We start from the raw sequence: 16,761 nt of genomic DNA, 5'->3' as shown, positions 1-16,761 counted from the left end.
ACACATGAGACATAATACCATACTACTCCCACTACACATGAGACATAATACCATACTGCTCCCAGTACACATGAGACATAATACCATACTACTCCCAGTACACACGAGACATAATACCATACTACTCCCAGTACACATGAGACATAATACCATACTATTCCCAGTACACATGAGACATAATACCATACTGCTCCCAGTACACATGAGACATAATACCATACTACTCCCACTACACATGAGACATAATACCATACTACTCCCACTACACATGAGACATAATACCATACTACTCCCACTACACAAGAGACATAATACCATACTGCTCCCACTACACATGAGACATAATACCATACTACTCCCACTACACATGAGACATAATACCATACTGCTCCCAGTACACATGAGACATAATACCATACTGCTCCCAGTACACATGAGACATAATACCATACTACTCCCACTACACATGAGACATAATACCATACTACTCCCACTACACAAGAGACATAATACCATACTACTCCAAGTACAAATGAGACATAATACCATACTACTCCCACTACACATGAGACATAATACCATACTACTCCCAGTACACGAGACATAATACCATACTACTCCAAGTACAAATGAGACATAATACCATACTACTCCCACTACACATGAGACATAATACCATACTGCTCCCAGTACACATGAGACATAATACCATACTGCTCCCAGTACACATGTGACATAATACCATACTACTCCCAGTACACACGAGACATAATACCATACTACTCCCAGTACACATGAGACATAATACCATACTACTTCCAGTACAGGAGACATAATACCATACTATTCCCAGTACACATGAGACATAATACCATACTACTCCCACTACACATGAGACATAATACCATACTGCTCCCAGTACACATGAGACATAATACCATACTACTCCCAGTACACACGAGACATAATACCATACTACTCCCAGTACACATGAGACATAATACCATACTATTCCCAGTACACATGAGACATAATACCATACTGCTCCCAGTACACATGAGACATAATACCATACTACTCCCAGTACACACGAGACATAATACCATACTACTCCCACTACACATGAAACATAATACCATACTACTCCCAGTACATATGAGACATAATACCATACTACTCCCACTACACATGAAACATAATACCATACTACTCCCAGTACTGGTTGCACAAGCCAGACAACATCGGGGGTTTGTTCTCTAGTTTTTGTTTAACCAACTTAGCTGGGGTTGTATGTAACAAAATAATTTCATAAATCTTATCTGTGGTGTACATCCATTATCTAGATAGTGTAGATGTAAAATATGGAGTTTTTAAAGAAGCACTTACTATAGCAAACAGGTAATTCACCTCAGCTGTGTCTTTGGGGTCAAAAAACATGTCACTGACCACAAAGCATGACAGTCATATCTCCAAGTGTTATGTCTCTATCATCCAGAAATTCAAAATGAAAGACTGCAGGAATCACTGATGTATTAACCCTGTTAACTATTTTTAAAACTGAATGGTGCACTACACTTTTAAATTGACTTTCCTTGTTAGCCCATTGGGGTTTTCCAGAAAAGTTTCTTTGAAACTAGGGCTATGGTTGGTTGGTTTTGAATACCTTCCCTTAACCCTTAAACACCATGCAATGTTTTGTCCTTTCTTCTCATGTGGCAACACCTACCTTTATGACAATGTTGACTTGGGCCTTGTAGGGTTTCAGGTCAGAGTAAAGTGATATAACTCGGATCTTCACCCCTTGCCTTGGTTTGTATTGAGGCTTATCGGTCTGGATGAAGGTAGAGAACCCTTTCAAACGAAACGCCAGTGATGTGCTGTTAGTGAACACCTGCTTCACGCCATCATAGCCATTCACTAACAGAGTATAAATGGATTTATAAGCAGTGGCGTTCTTAGGAATCTGGAGAATAGGGACAGAAATATTTCATTATAGAAAGAATATATTGTGTTTTGTACAAAACTGTACTGACAGGCAGTGATAAGGCCCTAAAATCATCTATTTTTTCAGTATGATTTTATTTTTCAAACTTACTAAAAATCACATATAATAATAATAATAATAATAATAATAATAATAATAATAATAATAATAATAATAATAATAATAATATAGCACTGATATTGTTTTAGTTTTTTGACCATTCTAACACATGTTTATAAGCTTGGTATGATGGATGTGACATACCAGAGTTATCTTTATTTTTTTTTATTTAGAGTGCCCAATTATTTTACCCCCAATTTAGAATGTCCAATTTTTTTCCCCTCACCGCACCAACTCCCCACACAGCGCTGGAGAACTGAAGGTTCAGTGTGCGTCCTCCGATCCCACGTCCGAGCCAGCTTCCTCTTCTACACCCAGGAACTCGAGCGCGGATGTCAGCGAGCTAATGAGCTCCTAACCAGAATGAACTAATGTATTCTTATTGTTGCTCTTTAGATTCAGATACTGGTGTCAGATGCTGGTGACTTTTTCAAACTCAGAAGTTTAAAGCACCTCATGTGGACCCAGGTTAATGGTTACCCTCTGCTGGTGTACCAGGTGTACCAAGGGCTAATTGAGACTATTCAAACCTGAATTTCAAATGAATCTAAACAACAACAAGAACATGACTTGGGATAACTGTGATATGTCATACCCATAGTAAACAGGAGCTACACTATGAACATCAAAACTAGGATGATCGGATGTGAAAAAAAAATCTGAAGATTTGAAATTTGAAAGAAAATACTTACTGGTGGAAGTACAAGCAATCCAGTGGAGCCTATATTTTAAAAAAGAAAAAGTGACATGTTGGGATGAATTTGATAAATAGAGTTTATAAATGATATAGAAGATAGATGTTGGATAATACAACTAAAAAAAATGTATTGACAACATTTTTTTAAAAAGCTACAAAACAAATGTATTTTGTGTTATAAAATGAAATACATTGAAAAAAAATAAAATTGTATTACTAAGTTTATTTATTTATTTATTCCCCTTTTTTTTTAATTTAGTCGTTCCCAATTATTTTTTATTATTTTCTCCCAGTTTATTTTCTCTCTCCAGGCTATAGGGCGCATCCTGCACTCCACGCGGAGCGCCTTTACTGGATGCGCCACTCGGGAGCCCCACTAAGTTTATTTTATATTTATAGTATATTTTAGCACCATATTGCACCAACCAGTGCGATATTTTTGCTTAAATATATTTTGTTTCTCCCTCACACTAAAAGTAAGCAACAGCTAATACTCTTTATTGTTTATTTTAGAACTAAACTGGTTAAATAATTCCAGAAAATTGTACAAATCGTACCTCTTGTGCATTTCTATCTGACCATAAACCCTAACCCTAAATATGAAGTTTAAAGGAAACACAGGTTATATCAAACACATGGTTTACATTTTAAAAACATAATCTCTGGTGCTACACTGGGTTAAAGAAAGTTTAAAGTTCGCTTGACTTCCTTTTGATTCTCCTGGTTCTTGTGTATTTTTGGGTCAAGAGTTTAGGATCAGCCAAAGATCTCTGCCTTCCCTTCTTTGAAAGATTGACTGGAATCCAGTTGCATACTGTTGTATAATACCTTATTTCAATTATACAATGGCAAGGATTGCCCTCTGATTCATTTGAATAGGTTTGTGATGTCAGACCCGTGGCAATATCTACCGATATCACATGGCTAGCATCACAAACCTGATATCGCCACGGTTCAGAACTACAGCCTTATCACAGGTAAACAAACAAAATTACTTTTTGTCTTTTTTCAAAATGAATTCATAGTCATAATCTCGACAAGCCACACAAATAAAACATGAAATGGAATCTGTGTAAAATGCCATTAAAAACACTTAGAGCTCCTAAATGGGACTGTCAATCAGAAAGTATGTTTAGAGTCCACCCATTATTTTTGGTGAAACGCCATTTTTTACACGCCATCTACGTTGTTACTTATCTTGAATAGTAGCCTATTTTATTTCTCCCCAACACCTCATCGTTTAATGTTCCCGACGCAGCGTTTGCTTATTGCGTCTGGGTGTGCACTCTAGCGAAACAGCAACTCGAGTTGTACTGAAATTGACAAACGGCACCAGGAACTGAAATCGACTTGACAACTGGTAGAGGGCGAGTTCATTTACATTTTTTTTAAAGAATGTTATCACATAATAATAACATGGGTTGATTCAGTTCAACATTTCTAAAATGAACTAAGTGAAAATTAGTATAACAGCTGATCTTGTTTTTCCCTTCCAAAAATGACAAACACGATCCAAACAGATTTGATGAAAAATAGCATCTGCTCCAAACCGGCACTGCGTTCCTAGCAAGATCTCTCGATGTGCTGAAAGTAACTGGGAAAGCGCATAATACAAAGCGAGATGTGTTTAATAGCATATCAGTGTTTACAAAGACACTGCACATCTGTTTTACTATAGGCTGTAATACAAAGCCTTCCGTTCTTAATTTTATTGCATGCAAACTGTCGTGTTGTTTTTTATTTGTGACTTGCTATATTTCGTCAGATTTTTTTATTTCTTTTTTAAATTTGATGCATACGACTTAATACGATGGCTTTGTGCTTTATAGTGTGTTGTATAGGTATAATTCGCAATATATTTTGGTAGGCTCCAGTTTTGTTTTTTTTCTGTTGGTGCTTTGATTAAGTTTTTTTTCTATTTTTATTTTTTGTGTACTTCTAGGGTGATTTTTTTTTTTTTTTTTTTTAAATATGATTTTCTAAAAGCGTTTTTTCGGAAATTTAAAAAAAGCACTCAAATACAGTAGGCTACAGTAACTTTCGGTTTCTATAAAATAAAAGAATTTAGAATCTCACTTGAGCAACGCATAAACCTTCAACATATTACATGTAGGTTTAAATGTTAGACTAATACATATAATGTAACTTCATAGTAGATGTCTTGTGCACCTTTAAGATTTAGGTAATGCAGAAGTGTAGTCCGGTCCCATTAGCTCTTCAGGTGGTGATTGAGGAGCTGAATCAATGTGAGAAAGCTGGCTGCCCTTCACGTCACCCCAACATCTGTGATGTGGATTTATTTAATGTGTGGACTTTTATTATATTTAGAAAGGCATTAGGTATTGTGATGAGTGCTGCTGAGACGGGTGATTGTGTCTGTTTTTAACCTTTGTACACATTTTGCTCTTTTTACGTTTAAGCCAGCGTTATTTAAATCGAATGATTAAAACATCGAATTTTAAGGCATAAACCCCCTCGATTTGTTTTTCAGTTAAAAACCAATTAGTTTACATGAAGATATTCTGATGGTATTAACATGTTTCCAACCGTCCTGTTCTGATCCTCTTTAAACATGTTAATCATGTTTTATTTTGTGTTTTAAATACTTTGTTTTTAGATATTAGAATATTGAAGACTTTGCAGAAGATTATATCTGGCTTGGCATGCAGCAATAATAATTATTCAGCTGGATGTATGCTATTAGTGTGTAAGGCTATATTGTGGTCATTCTGAGGACTTGAATGAACGGAGTGCCTTTGCTATTGTATTGTGCTTGACTGTGCGTGTCAAAGGATAACAGTGTGCCATCCGGAGATATCCTGCAGTAGGTCTAATCCTAAAAAAAATGTAAACATTATACTAGACAATGAGTGTATGCAAAATACAATTTATTTTAAATGTTTAAACACTTTTTTTGTGGGACCAGAAGATGTGAATAGTCAGATTATTTTCCCAAATGGTTTCATGCGGTGGGTACATTCTGCATTAATATTTTTTAAAATGCATTGTTGCACCAATAGCCTTGCAGTCAAATAATATTTCTAAAGAATAGGCAAGGATAGCCTTCCTAGTTTAGAGAGCAAGAGTCTCTTTATTCTGGGCTGGGAACCTTGCATAGAAAATCTACCCAACAGTGATAGCATATGCTCCACTATTAATTATAATTATTATTCAAAAAATTATTGTTAGCCTGAAACTTAGCTCCAGTCGCCACATAAAATCATTATGTAAATGAAAATAAAGATTATCCCATCCAACTAAAAGTATGATTTTTCACGGACCTGGCTCCCCAATATCTATGGATCAATGTCTTCATCTTTTTAGGTGTAAAATTGACTTCACTGGCACTGTGAATGTGAAAAGTTCCGCAGGGGCTTTGCCCCCGGACCGCACTGGGGCCTCGGGTCACAAAACCCTTTGCGGGTAGGAAAATGTGCATCACTGCTCAACATTGGTTAAACCTATAGAGTCCACTACTATTTTCTGTAGGAGTCTAACCCTGGAAATATGAAATGTTTTTCTGCAGTTCCTGGTCTTCTTCAGATTCAGAAAAGTCACTTTGTGTATTATAATTGTCCTTTTTTCATCAGAATGAATTTTAAAGCACAAGGTCACCACCTTGTCTCTTTTGAAATTGTGGGTTATCAACTTTTTCCCCGCTCAGTAACTCATGAAAAATGAATCGAGTGGTTTATCAGGTTTGCAGTGCTGCCATCTACTGGAAAATACTGGAATGAAAACTATTTAAAGCTGATGGTCATGTTTTATAAAGCCAGGATGGGTTATACTAAAAATAAAAAAAATAAATACAAAATGTGGGTTATCAAGTTTTTCCAGGACACCCCTCAATTTTACCTCCAGGTGAAATTATCAAAGAAGAGAAAGATTAGCTGAAAGTAAAGCTTTCTTTAACTGTGTAATACCATATATCAGGTTTTACAATTAAACACATGCTTGCTATAACAGCTGTGAGGGCCACAATAATCAAAGTCGCAGAGAAATGTCAATGTGAACTCCACCTGATGAATAAATACAGAAATATCCTGTGCAGGTAGGATGCATTTGATACACAGGCCTATCTGTTCTGGAACCCCCAGAAACGTATCTAATAAATAGTTGAGAACATTTACAGGTTGGCACAACATGGATAGGTTGGTAGCAATTGGATTGCTTTAAGAACCATCTGGGTATTTTTATACTATAAACAAAACAATACATTTCAGACTGATTTTATTTTAGTTTTGTTTCGAGCACTTGGGTTCTGATGGGATCGGCTAAATGTTCTTGTCAATCAATGTGTCTTTAACACGTTATACAACTAAGCATTTGCATTGATGAAGTTTATCAAATATTTTCAAAGAATCAGACTTTGATATTATTATTATTATTATTATTATTATTATTATTATTATTATTATTATTATTATTATTATTATTGTTATTAATAATAATAATAATAATAATAATAATAATAATAATAATAATAATAATAATAAATTACACGGAGAAAAACAAACCCTTTGTACATGTAAATAAGTTATTTACTTTATGAAGATTTATGGCAGTCAACTCACCTCGCTGTAAAGTGTCTTCACCAGAAACCACAAGGACTTTTCCATTAAAGATTTCTGCTGTCACTCTGACCTGAGATGGGCTGTCATTCAGAAGTGAGACAGCCACAGAATGTCTGACACCAGGACGGATGAATTTTGGCGTTGTGACCAAATATGTCCTTAAATGAAAAAAAAAAAGAAGCGTGAGACTGATAGAAGGTACATCGTTAAAAACGGTAAAGTAACAGCAGTGAATGTTATCTAGCTATTATGAAACAAAGAAGTATTGAAAATTAATGTTGCATCAAAATTGTTACCCCTACTGGCCACAGCCAGCTAAGGCACCCGAGGCACGGGCCTCGGTAAAAAAAAAGTATAGTAATAATTATTTATCTAGGCTGTTTTACACGTTGCTTTGCCGCAAAGTAAAATGCATTTTAATCCGTCGTTTTGTGCGAATCCCCGAGTCCCGCTGATATCTACAGCCACTGTGCTTTTCAATATCTTTACTATTTACTTATGACGTGTGATTGATGTGTGTAGTAGGCTACTGTCTTTCAATTTAATGTCGTTATTTGTTCATTTTTCTTTATCTGACGATGTACCTCCCTTTAAATATGTTTTATGCCGACTCTGTTTTTATTTAAAAAAATCAAACGCCCCGATGAAGTTTTAAGCTTCTTTCCAGCAGAATTAATTAACGTGCAGAATAAAGCCAGGCAGCGGAATAAAATGAGTTGCTCTGCATTTTAAGTAGTGCTCTTATAATGCAAACACATCATTAATCATCGCAATCATTACTCATTTTATATGACTAGTTTAGCGAGGGTGAGGTCTTTGTTTTATGAAACAGTTAGTGTAGCTACAACCCCCAAGCAGCGACGGTAAAGCGATCGTCACTGTCGTTTTAGGAATGTACTGGTAAAAAAAAAATAGTTGAGCTTATTTTGTCATCATCTTTCCATGATTAACTTATGAAACTGAGATGGTTTAATGACGCTAATTACAACATTAAAGGCAAGCGGACCACTCAGAAAGAAAACCCGACAACCAGAACCTTAACTACCCGTTCTGGTGTATTTAAAAGAATTTGACCTTTCCATTTGAAGTATGTGGGATATTTCAGACTTGATATTCAGCCAGTGCGTGTTTGACTGGTAGTGGTTGAGTTGGGGGTTTTGTCGAGTTCAGGGCTGTGTGGTTTGCAAGGAGCCTGGCAGCGGATCACATTAAAGAAGTACAATGCATATTCATGAGTATAGTCAGAACACGGCCAAACAGCCAATCAAATTGACTGGTCAGCCGAAAAGCTGGAGCTTCAACCCTCTGAACCACACATTGGTTATGATGTGCTGACAACTCACGCAGCTGAACTCTTGCCATCCTGCTTAATAGCTATGAGATACTGCACCTCCTCAGAAAAGGTGTTTTAATAGATATGAGATACTGCACCCCCTCAGAAAATGTGTTTTCATAGCTATGAGATACTGCACCCCCTCAGAAAATGTGTTTTCATAGCTATGAGAGATATTGCACCCCCTCAGAAAATGTGTTTTCATAGCTGTGAGATACTGCACCCCCTCAGAAAAGTTTTTTCAATAGTTATGAGATACTGCACCCCCTCTGAAAAGGTGTTTTCATAGTTATGAGATACTGCACCCCCTCAGAAAATGTGTTTTCATAGCTATGAGATACTGCACCCCCTCATAAAATGTGTTTTCATAGCTATGAGATACTGCACCCCCTCAGAAAATGTGTTTTCATAGCTATGAGATACTGCACCCCCTCAGAAAAGGTGTTTTCATAGTTATGAGATACTGCACCCCCTCAGAAAAGGTGTTTTCATAGCTATGAGATACTGCACCCCCTCAGAAAAGGTGTTTTCATAGTTATGAGATACTGCACCCCCTCAGAAAAGGTGTTTTCATAGCTATGAGATACTGCACCCCCTCAGAAAAGGTGTTTTCATAGTTATGAGATACTGCACCCCCTCTGAAAAGGTGTTTTAATAGCTATGAGATACTGCACCCCCTCAGAAAAGGTGTTTTCATAGTTATGAGATACTTTACCCCCTCAGAAAAGGTGTTTTCATAGTTATGAGATACTGCACCCCCTCAGAAAAGGTGTTTTTTTTATTCGTCTCTCCTGTCTCCATTCCCCCTGTCTCTGTTTTTTTTTTTTTTTTATGTAATCGCTGGCAACACTAGTAAACCTGATGCTTTATTCTAATCATACTGAATAGCTAATGAAATACATGTATATTAGTATTACTGTTTTACGTATATAGTTTGCTTTTAACAATTGTCCTCTTTTTTAAAGTATTAATTTGTTTTGTCAAACATGCAGTTTGCTTTAGAAGGTCAGTTGTAAAGTAAACAAACACAGAGAATGATTACTCAGCCGTTAAATAACAACAACAACCCCCCCTCAAAAAAAAAAAAAAACTTAAGACGTAAAAATACAGTCACACGTGAACTTTAGTTGTCTGCCATGGAAATAACGTGAATTGTTTGCATGACTAATAGAGTGAAAACAGGAAACGGAATAGCCTATTTATTAATAAAACAACATTTTATTAAACATAAACAGCTAAATGTGAATATTAATATAATAAACTAGAGGTGCACAATTACACGGGATGCAGTTTCTTATAAGTATAGCTATGGAAAGGTGAATCCCTAAAGCCAATGGCGCTGAAGGCCCGCACACTATCTCATGGGGTGCAGTTTTTCATGCTACACCGGTGTAGGATGCCCAAAACACTCCTCAGTATAAAACACTCTAGAGTGTTTTGAATGCAAGTTGATAACATGCTGAGTTCAAAACACTCTGCTGCCCTTTTAATTCATGTTCAAAACACTCTACGTACGCCTAAAACACTCCCCTGTAACACAATCAAATCAAGAAACAGTTTAATACTAATACGTACATATACCATGTTTTCTAATCACTGCTTAAATAAATAAAACCAGCTACATTTAATACATTTAGCCTATTCGTTTTATTTCGTCAATGTGTTTTGTTGTTAGTAACCTATATATATATTTTCTGCTAAACATGCGTAAAACGTGTGTGTAATAATAGTGCTAATTAAATTAGACATTCTGTATTTTTTTCATTAAAAAATTATATAAATAAAAAGAATATTCAAAACATGTTGAGAATGTTTGTTGTTTTTGAAGCAAAATAACTTAAACCTGTATGCTTGAAATAAGGTCACCCGTTAGCCATATATTCCAATTTACTGTATTCGTGTGTGTGCACGCGTGCTTGCTTGCTTGCGAGCGTGTGTGTTTGTGTGTGTGTGTGTGTTTCTGGGTGTAGTACTGTGTTGTAGTACTGTTTACTGTGTTTTTTTTTTCTTTAATGTGCAACTCTTTTGATATACAGTATGTTTGTACAGTTACAGTTTCTATTAGTAAATTGTTATGTTGGTTAATTCAGTTTGCTTTAGCTGAAAAAACATTTGTGGAAATACAAATGTAATAACATAACTGTAAAAATGTACAGAAATGCTTTGAACTTAATGTACTGTAAAGTGTTGTGGGCTTAAGAGTGTTTTGAAAGTAATAAATATTTTGAACTTAGTGTTTTGAGCGTGAGAGTGTTTTGGAAGTACTATTCCTCAGATTGGCAAGTATTATTAAACACCAGTCCTCTGTCACATGATTTCTTCCCATTGGTGATTTAAATTAAATTCTGTTTTTATCGATTATGATTAAGAATACGATTTTGTCACAGTGATTTTTAGTACATTTCAGGGACGAGTTGCGGGATAAAACCAAGAATTCACTGAAATGTCACGGAAAGGTTATCTACATCAACATACACAAGAGCTTCTAAATAGTACACAAAAACGACAGGTTACGGATGTAACTCTGGTTCTCCGAAAGAGAAGATGACTGCCAAATTTGATACTTTGGGGATATGCCTGCTTGTCAGGTATTCGCTGAGCATTTTATATCAAAGCTGCCGATTGGCCCCTCTGTGGAGTGACGTCCTCTGTCCCGCCTCACCGAGATAATAAATAGGCACTGAGCGGAGATCTCAGCCTCTTTTGCATTGAACCCACGAATGTGAGTGATGCGACCTCACAAGGTTGGCGGTCATCTTCTCTTTCAGGGAACCGGGGTTACATCCGTCACCTATCGTTCCCTTTCAATTCAAAGATGACCGCCAAATTGAATAGTTTTGGGAAAGTATACCAGAGCCGTTGTGAGGGAGAAAGAGCGGACAGCATATGAGGGACATCGTGCTACCGCCATCTAGTGTTGGTGGTGTGAGCATGCAACCTCAAGGACCCTAGTGCCTATTAAAGACATAGAGGGATCTACGACATTAAGTCGGTAGAACCTGGTAAACGTATGCTGGGTAATCCAGCTAGCCACAGTACATACTGTATATTGGTCAACGAGGCGCCTCTGAAGAGGGCCCATGACGTAGCCACACCTCTGGTTGAGTGCGCGGCCACCCTGCCAGGTGGGGGTAGGCCGGCATTAGTATACGCAGTCGAAACCATGTCCACAATCCAATGGGACAGTCGCTGCTTAGAGAGGGCTTGACCTCAGGTCCTTTCACCATGACAAACAAAGAGCTGGTCAGACTGACACAGCGCTCTCATTCTATTCACATAGCATCTCAATGCCCGAACTGGGCAGAGGAAATTTAATCTCCTATCCGATTCCTCCACAAAAGGAGGGGGGTGGAAAGCCTCTAGTTCCACTGATTGATTCAAGTGAAAAGCTGTAATCACCTTAGGGAGGAAAGCAGGGTTCGTGCGCAACAATACCCTGTTTCCATCGTCCCAAACACGCATACAGGAACTGTGCACGGACAGTGCCTGTAGCTCACTGACCCGCTTAGCGGCGGTGATAGCTAACAGAAAGGTTGTCTTTATAGATAAATATTTCAGCTCTATGGTATCTATGGGCTCAAACAAGGCCTTTGTGAGAGCCTCCAGTACCACGTCTAGACTCCATTCGGGGAGGACCTCCTTTATAGTAGGTCGTAACCACCAAAGAACCCTTTAGAAAACGGGTCACCAGAATACCCGATGGAAACGTGGCAAGCAGATATGGCTGCTAGGTACACTTTCAGTGTAGAGGGGGATTTACCCGCTTCTAGTAGATCTTGCAGAAACTGTAAGATAACTGCTGTAGCGCAATACACAGGATCATGGCCTCTGGCCATGCACCAGTTTTGAAAATATTTCCACTTATAGGCTTACAATGCTCTTGTGGAAGAACCCTAGCATTCTGCAGTGTACTAACGTCTACATCTGAGAGCCCTAGGGCTGACAGACAGTCCTGTTTAGTGGCCAGACCCACAGCTGGAGTCTGCCCGGTTCTGGGTGCCAGAGGGTGCCATCTAGGGGCCACCAGGAAGACTGTCGCTCTCTCTCTCCTGACCTTCTCGAGGAAGGCAGGGAGCAGCGGTATAGGCGGGAAAGAGTATAAAGGCGCTTTGGGCCATTCATGTGCTAAGGCGTCAACGCCTAGTGGACCTCCGCAACTGCGGAGGGAGAACCACAGGGGGCAATAGGTCGTCTCTGCCGTGGCTTCCACAAAGTGTTCCCAAATGCGCTGCACCACCTGAGGGTGCAGTCGTCAATCTGACGGGTGAGGACCCTCCCTGGAGAGGAGATCCGCCGCCCAGTTCACCACTCCCGGGAGATGTACAGCCCGGAGGGACAGTAGGTGTCTCTGTGCCCAGATCAGCAGCCGAAAGGCTATGCGGTGTAACCCTTGGGACCCAAGCCCTCCCTGATGGTTCACGTAGACAACCACTGACACATTGTCCATGCGGACAAGGACATGTTTGTTGCGGAGCACAGGGAGAAAATGTTGCAGCTCAAGGTGGACTGCTCTCAGCTCTAGTGCATTTATGTGCAAGGACGTCCAGTGGCCCGACCCAACCGGAGTTGGATACATCTGTCGTCACCACCTGATGGTTGTAAATGACTCCCATCCTTACGCCTTTGCTCAGGTGAGGGGCTTGCCTCCACCAGCGTAGCGCTCTCCAGCACAAGCGAGACACTGTCAGCCGACAGTCTGTCGCACTTGGGGTGTAGCCGAAAGGCATTGAGCCACACTTGAAGCGGGCGCATGTGAAGTAACCCCAGCTGAATAGCTGAGACACTGCGGCCATCAGACCGAGTAGTTTCTGGCACAACACTAATTGCACTGTGGACCCTGGTTGAAACAGGGCCAGGCAGTTGCGAATAGCATCTACCCTGTCATCTGACAGGTAGGCTCGCATTGTAAGGGAATCCAGTCGAGGACCCAAATAAACCGTACTCTGCACCGGTGTTGATTTGGCTTTTTGCATTGTTGAGGGTGAGACCCAGCCTCGACAGTTGTTCCGTCACAATCGCTGTGTGGGCCACTGCGCTGCTCGGAACTTGCCTTCCAGGGTACCTGGAGGAAGTTGGCGGCACTTTCCATCAGTGCCCAAACTGAGTTCGAGGGCACTGGAATCTCAGGCTCCGAGGCGAGTTCGGAGCTGGGGGCCATTACCTGAGTCAGGTCTGGGTCCTGAGTCTCCGTCCGCAAGAAGGACTCCTCATCCCAGGAAGCCGCTAGGGAGAGCACATCCTGTTCCTCCTCGCTCATCACCACGTCCTGTTGCTCAACCTCTGTAGCAACCACTGGCGAAGCTGGGGTATGCTCTGGGGGAGGCGCTGGTGGAGCTGGGGCAGGCGCAGGGGGGATCTGCTGCCTGCTTAAGTGCTTGAGTATCTGAGCCATTTGGCCCTTAGACTCGGCAATATCCCTCACCTGGTCCTCATTTCTAGCTCTCTTTCTGCCCCTCGAGGGAGATCTAGAGCGATTGCGGTGGTGCTGTGAAGCCTGCGCAGAAGGAATACTTTGCGGCTTTCCTAGGCTGGCTGCAGGGTTCTCGTCCGAGAAAAGTCTTTTTTGTAGGGAGCTCTCCTTGGACCCGGTGCAAAAGGAGCAGGACAACCTGTCTGCCAAGGCAGCAGAGAGGTGCACAATACCCAGGCACCTCGCACACAGAGTGTGTTTGTCCTGTGGAGGCAATTTCCGCACGGGTGAGACATTTCAATCGAGGTGTGTAGCTCTGGAACATCGATGATGCAGAAGCACAGAGGCATCGAGGTTGTATAACACAGAGACACCAAAAAAAACAAAACAGGGGATTGAGTGTGCTGGTGAAACGCTGCGGGCGTCGAAACGGCGTCGGCAAGTCCTCAAGGCACCGAGGGTGTCGAAGCACTGAGGTACCAAGGCTATGGAGCACCAGGGGCCTCAAAGCGTCGAAGCGCTGAGGCGTACAGTCCTCAAGGTGCTGAGGGTGTTGAAGCGCCGAGGCACAGAGGCTATAGCGCGCAGGGGCCCGAGGCCACTGAGGGTGCAATGCGCAGAGCTAAAAAAAACCTCAAGGCGTCAAAGCACTGAGGTGTTGAGTCCTCGAGGCACCAAGGGCATCTTATGGGTGAGTGGTGATGTGCGCGGTCTGCTCAACAGTAAGGCCAAGGCCTATTGGAGGAAGCGCGCGGTTATTTATTTATTTTTAAAACTGCAATGCAGTAGAAAAGAGACACCACGCAAGCTGGAGTGTTGTCTTTTTATTTATTTATTTATTTATTTATTTATTTATTTATTTATTTATTACTGACAGTAAAATCAGTAGTAATCGGCGGCCTGTAGGGGCGCTAGGCTGCGCAGACCGAGTGGGCATTCTGATGCCGCCCAAAGTCCTCGAGTCAACAGTGGTTGCAGAGGAAGACTGGACTCGCTGGAGGGTCGTGTCTCACTTCTCTCCTTTTTTTTTTACAGCTGCAAAGAGCATAAGAAAATGCAGAAAGGAGAATTCAGAGGTTAGAAAGCAGGCTACAATCGCCGAGCGATGTAGGCTGATGAAGAATTTTTTAATTTTTTTTTCAAAACTAAATGCAGTTGCGGATACGTTAGCTCAGCCTTCAGTTACCTCAATATTTCTCTCCTTTGCAGAATGCATAATGACATGATCCAGGGAAGTTTGCTAGAATATTTGTAATGATACATTGGTGGTGACATATTACTTGTACATTTAATGAGTGGTATTGTTTTCGATTTCTGAATGCGCCCTCGTTTATGCGTGGTGGTTTTATCGGAACATGACTACAGTCGATACCTCCTATGATTTTTGGAAATCCAAAATCAAGCTGTGTCTTTACTTGATCTCTCTCTGTAGTCAGAAAGCGAATGTATTGTGCCATTCAGTTCATCAAAGCATCCGTTACTTCTGCAATGCATTTTGATATAGAGGACTGCGATAGACCTTGCCGGTCACCGTTGGAGGTCTGTGAAAGTCCACAGGCATAAAAACGGAGTGCTGTGGTCACCTTAGTCAATACAGGAATTGCATGATTCCTTCTGGTTGGGGCTTCAAGACCATTTTGCAACATTTCACAAATATCTCAAATGGTCTTCTTGTTGAATCTGTATTCTCTTATTATTTGTTACTCAGTAGCATCCATAAAGTTTTCACGTATTCTGTAAATTCTATTTTCAGAGTATGGTCTACGTCTCTGCACTAATATTAGCTTGTCTTAGCACAACCATGTGTAAATGAAATAGGGTGCGAAGGACAATGCGGTGTGCTTCAAATGGATACTACAACCTCAGATCACCTGCGCTTCTCATTTACATATTCAACAGGATGAATACACACAGTATATACACACACACACACACACACACACACACACACACACAATCAGCAAGTCAAGAAACGGGGCATAACAAAGATCAGAAAAAAAGACCAGAACCAAATAGACCTCTCGTTTTATCTATAGTTTGCAGGAAATAAAAAAAATGATTTTCGACGGCAATCAAAAGTATTTTATTTAGTTTTAGAGAAAGTGAGTACCGGTATTTATTTTCAACAGACTACTTGGGTACACTAGTTACATTATATATTTTTTTGAAGATGCAAGCCCACTTTTTTGTTTAAAAAATCAAATTAACATGCGCTGTATTTAGGTGACGATCACAACCGAGATTTTACAGTAACATCCGATCTGTGTTCACTTACATGCTCGCTCAGCTACAAAACACAAATCTCATTCACTGACCTACATAGCTACACTTAAATGCTGCGTGCATACACAACCAAACAATTTACAGATACTTGCAGATTTGTATTTTCAGTGCATGGCATACTGCATTTTAAAGGAAATAAAGTAAGTGCCTAACCAAATGTGTTTTTACATCCATTTCCAAGATTTCACTGACTTTTGTTCAAATTCACGATTTTCACGATTTCCGTGACCTCTGTGACAAAATCGTATCCTTAATTATGATGTAGATTACACGGATACTGCATATTTAAAATACCTTAATAAAGCAATGTAATAGCCATCAAACATTTACGAAATTAAATACAACATTTGGTTAAATAAA

At 39.9% G+C, this 16,761-nt stretch overlaps 1 protein-coding gene across 1 annotated transcript in view; it reads right to left on the bottom strand.

Annotated features, from left to right (window-relative positions):
* LOC117402300 (CD109 antigen-like) overlaps nt 1-16,761 on the bottom strand; it is a 55,183-nt gene that overhangs the window by 38,107 nt on the left and 315 nt on the right. Inside the window, exons 2-4 of the mRNA XM_059023515.1 lie at nt 7,376-7,533; nt 2,797-2,825; nt 1,727-1,963 (exon numbers count right to left, since the gene is read on the bottom strand). Coding sequence (XP_058879498.1) covers nt 1,727-1,963; nt 2,797-2,825; nt 7,376-7,533 — 424 coding nt within the window. The remainder of the gene's footprint in view (nt 1-1,726; nt 1,964-2,796; nt 2,826-7,375; nt 7,534-16,761) is intronic.

Source organism: Acipenser ruthenus, chromosome 5 (genome assembly GCF_902713425.1).
Source record: "Acipenser ruthenus chromosome 5, fAciRut3.2 maternal haplotype, whole genome shotgun sequence".
NCBI classification, from domain to species: domain Eukaryota; kingdom Metazoa; phylum Chordata; class Actinopteri; order Acipenseriformes; family Acipenseridae; genus Acipenser; species Acipenser ruthenus.
The sequence above is the reverse complement of the archived record's forward strand: the minus strand, read 5'-3'. Positions and strand labels throughout refer to the sequence as shown.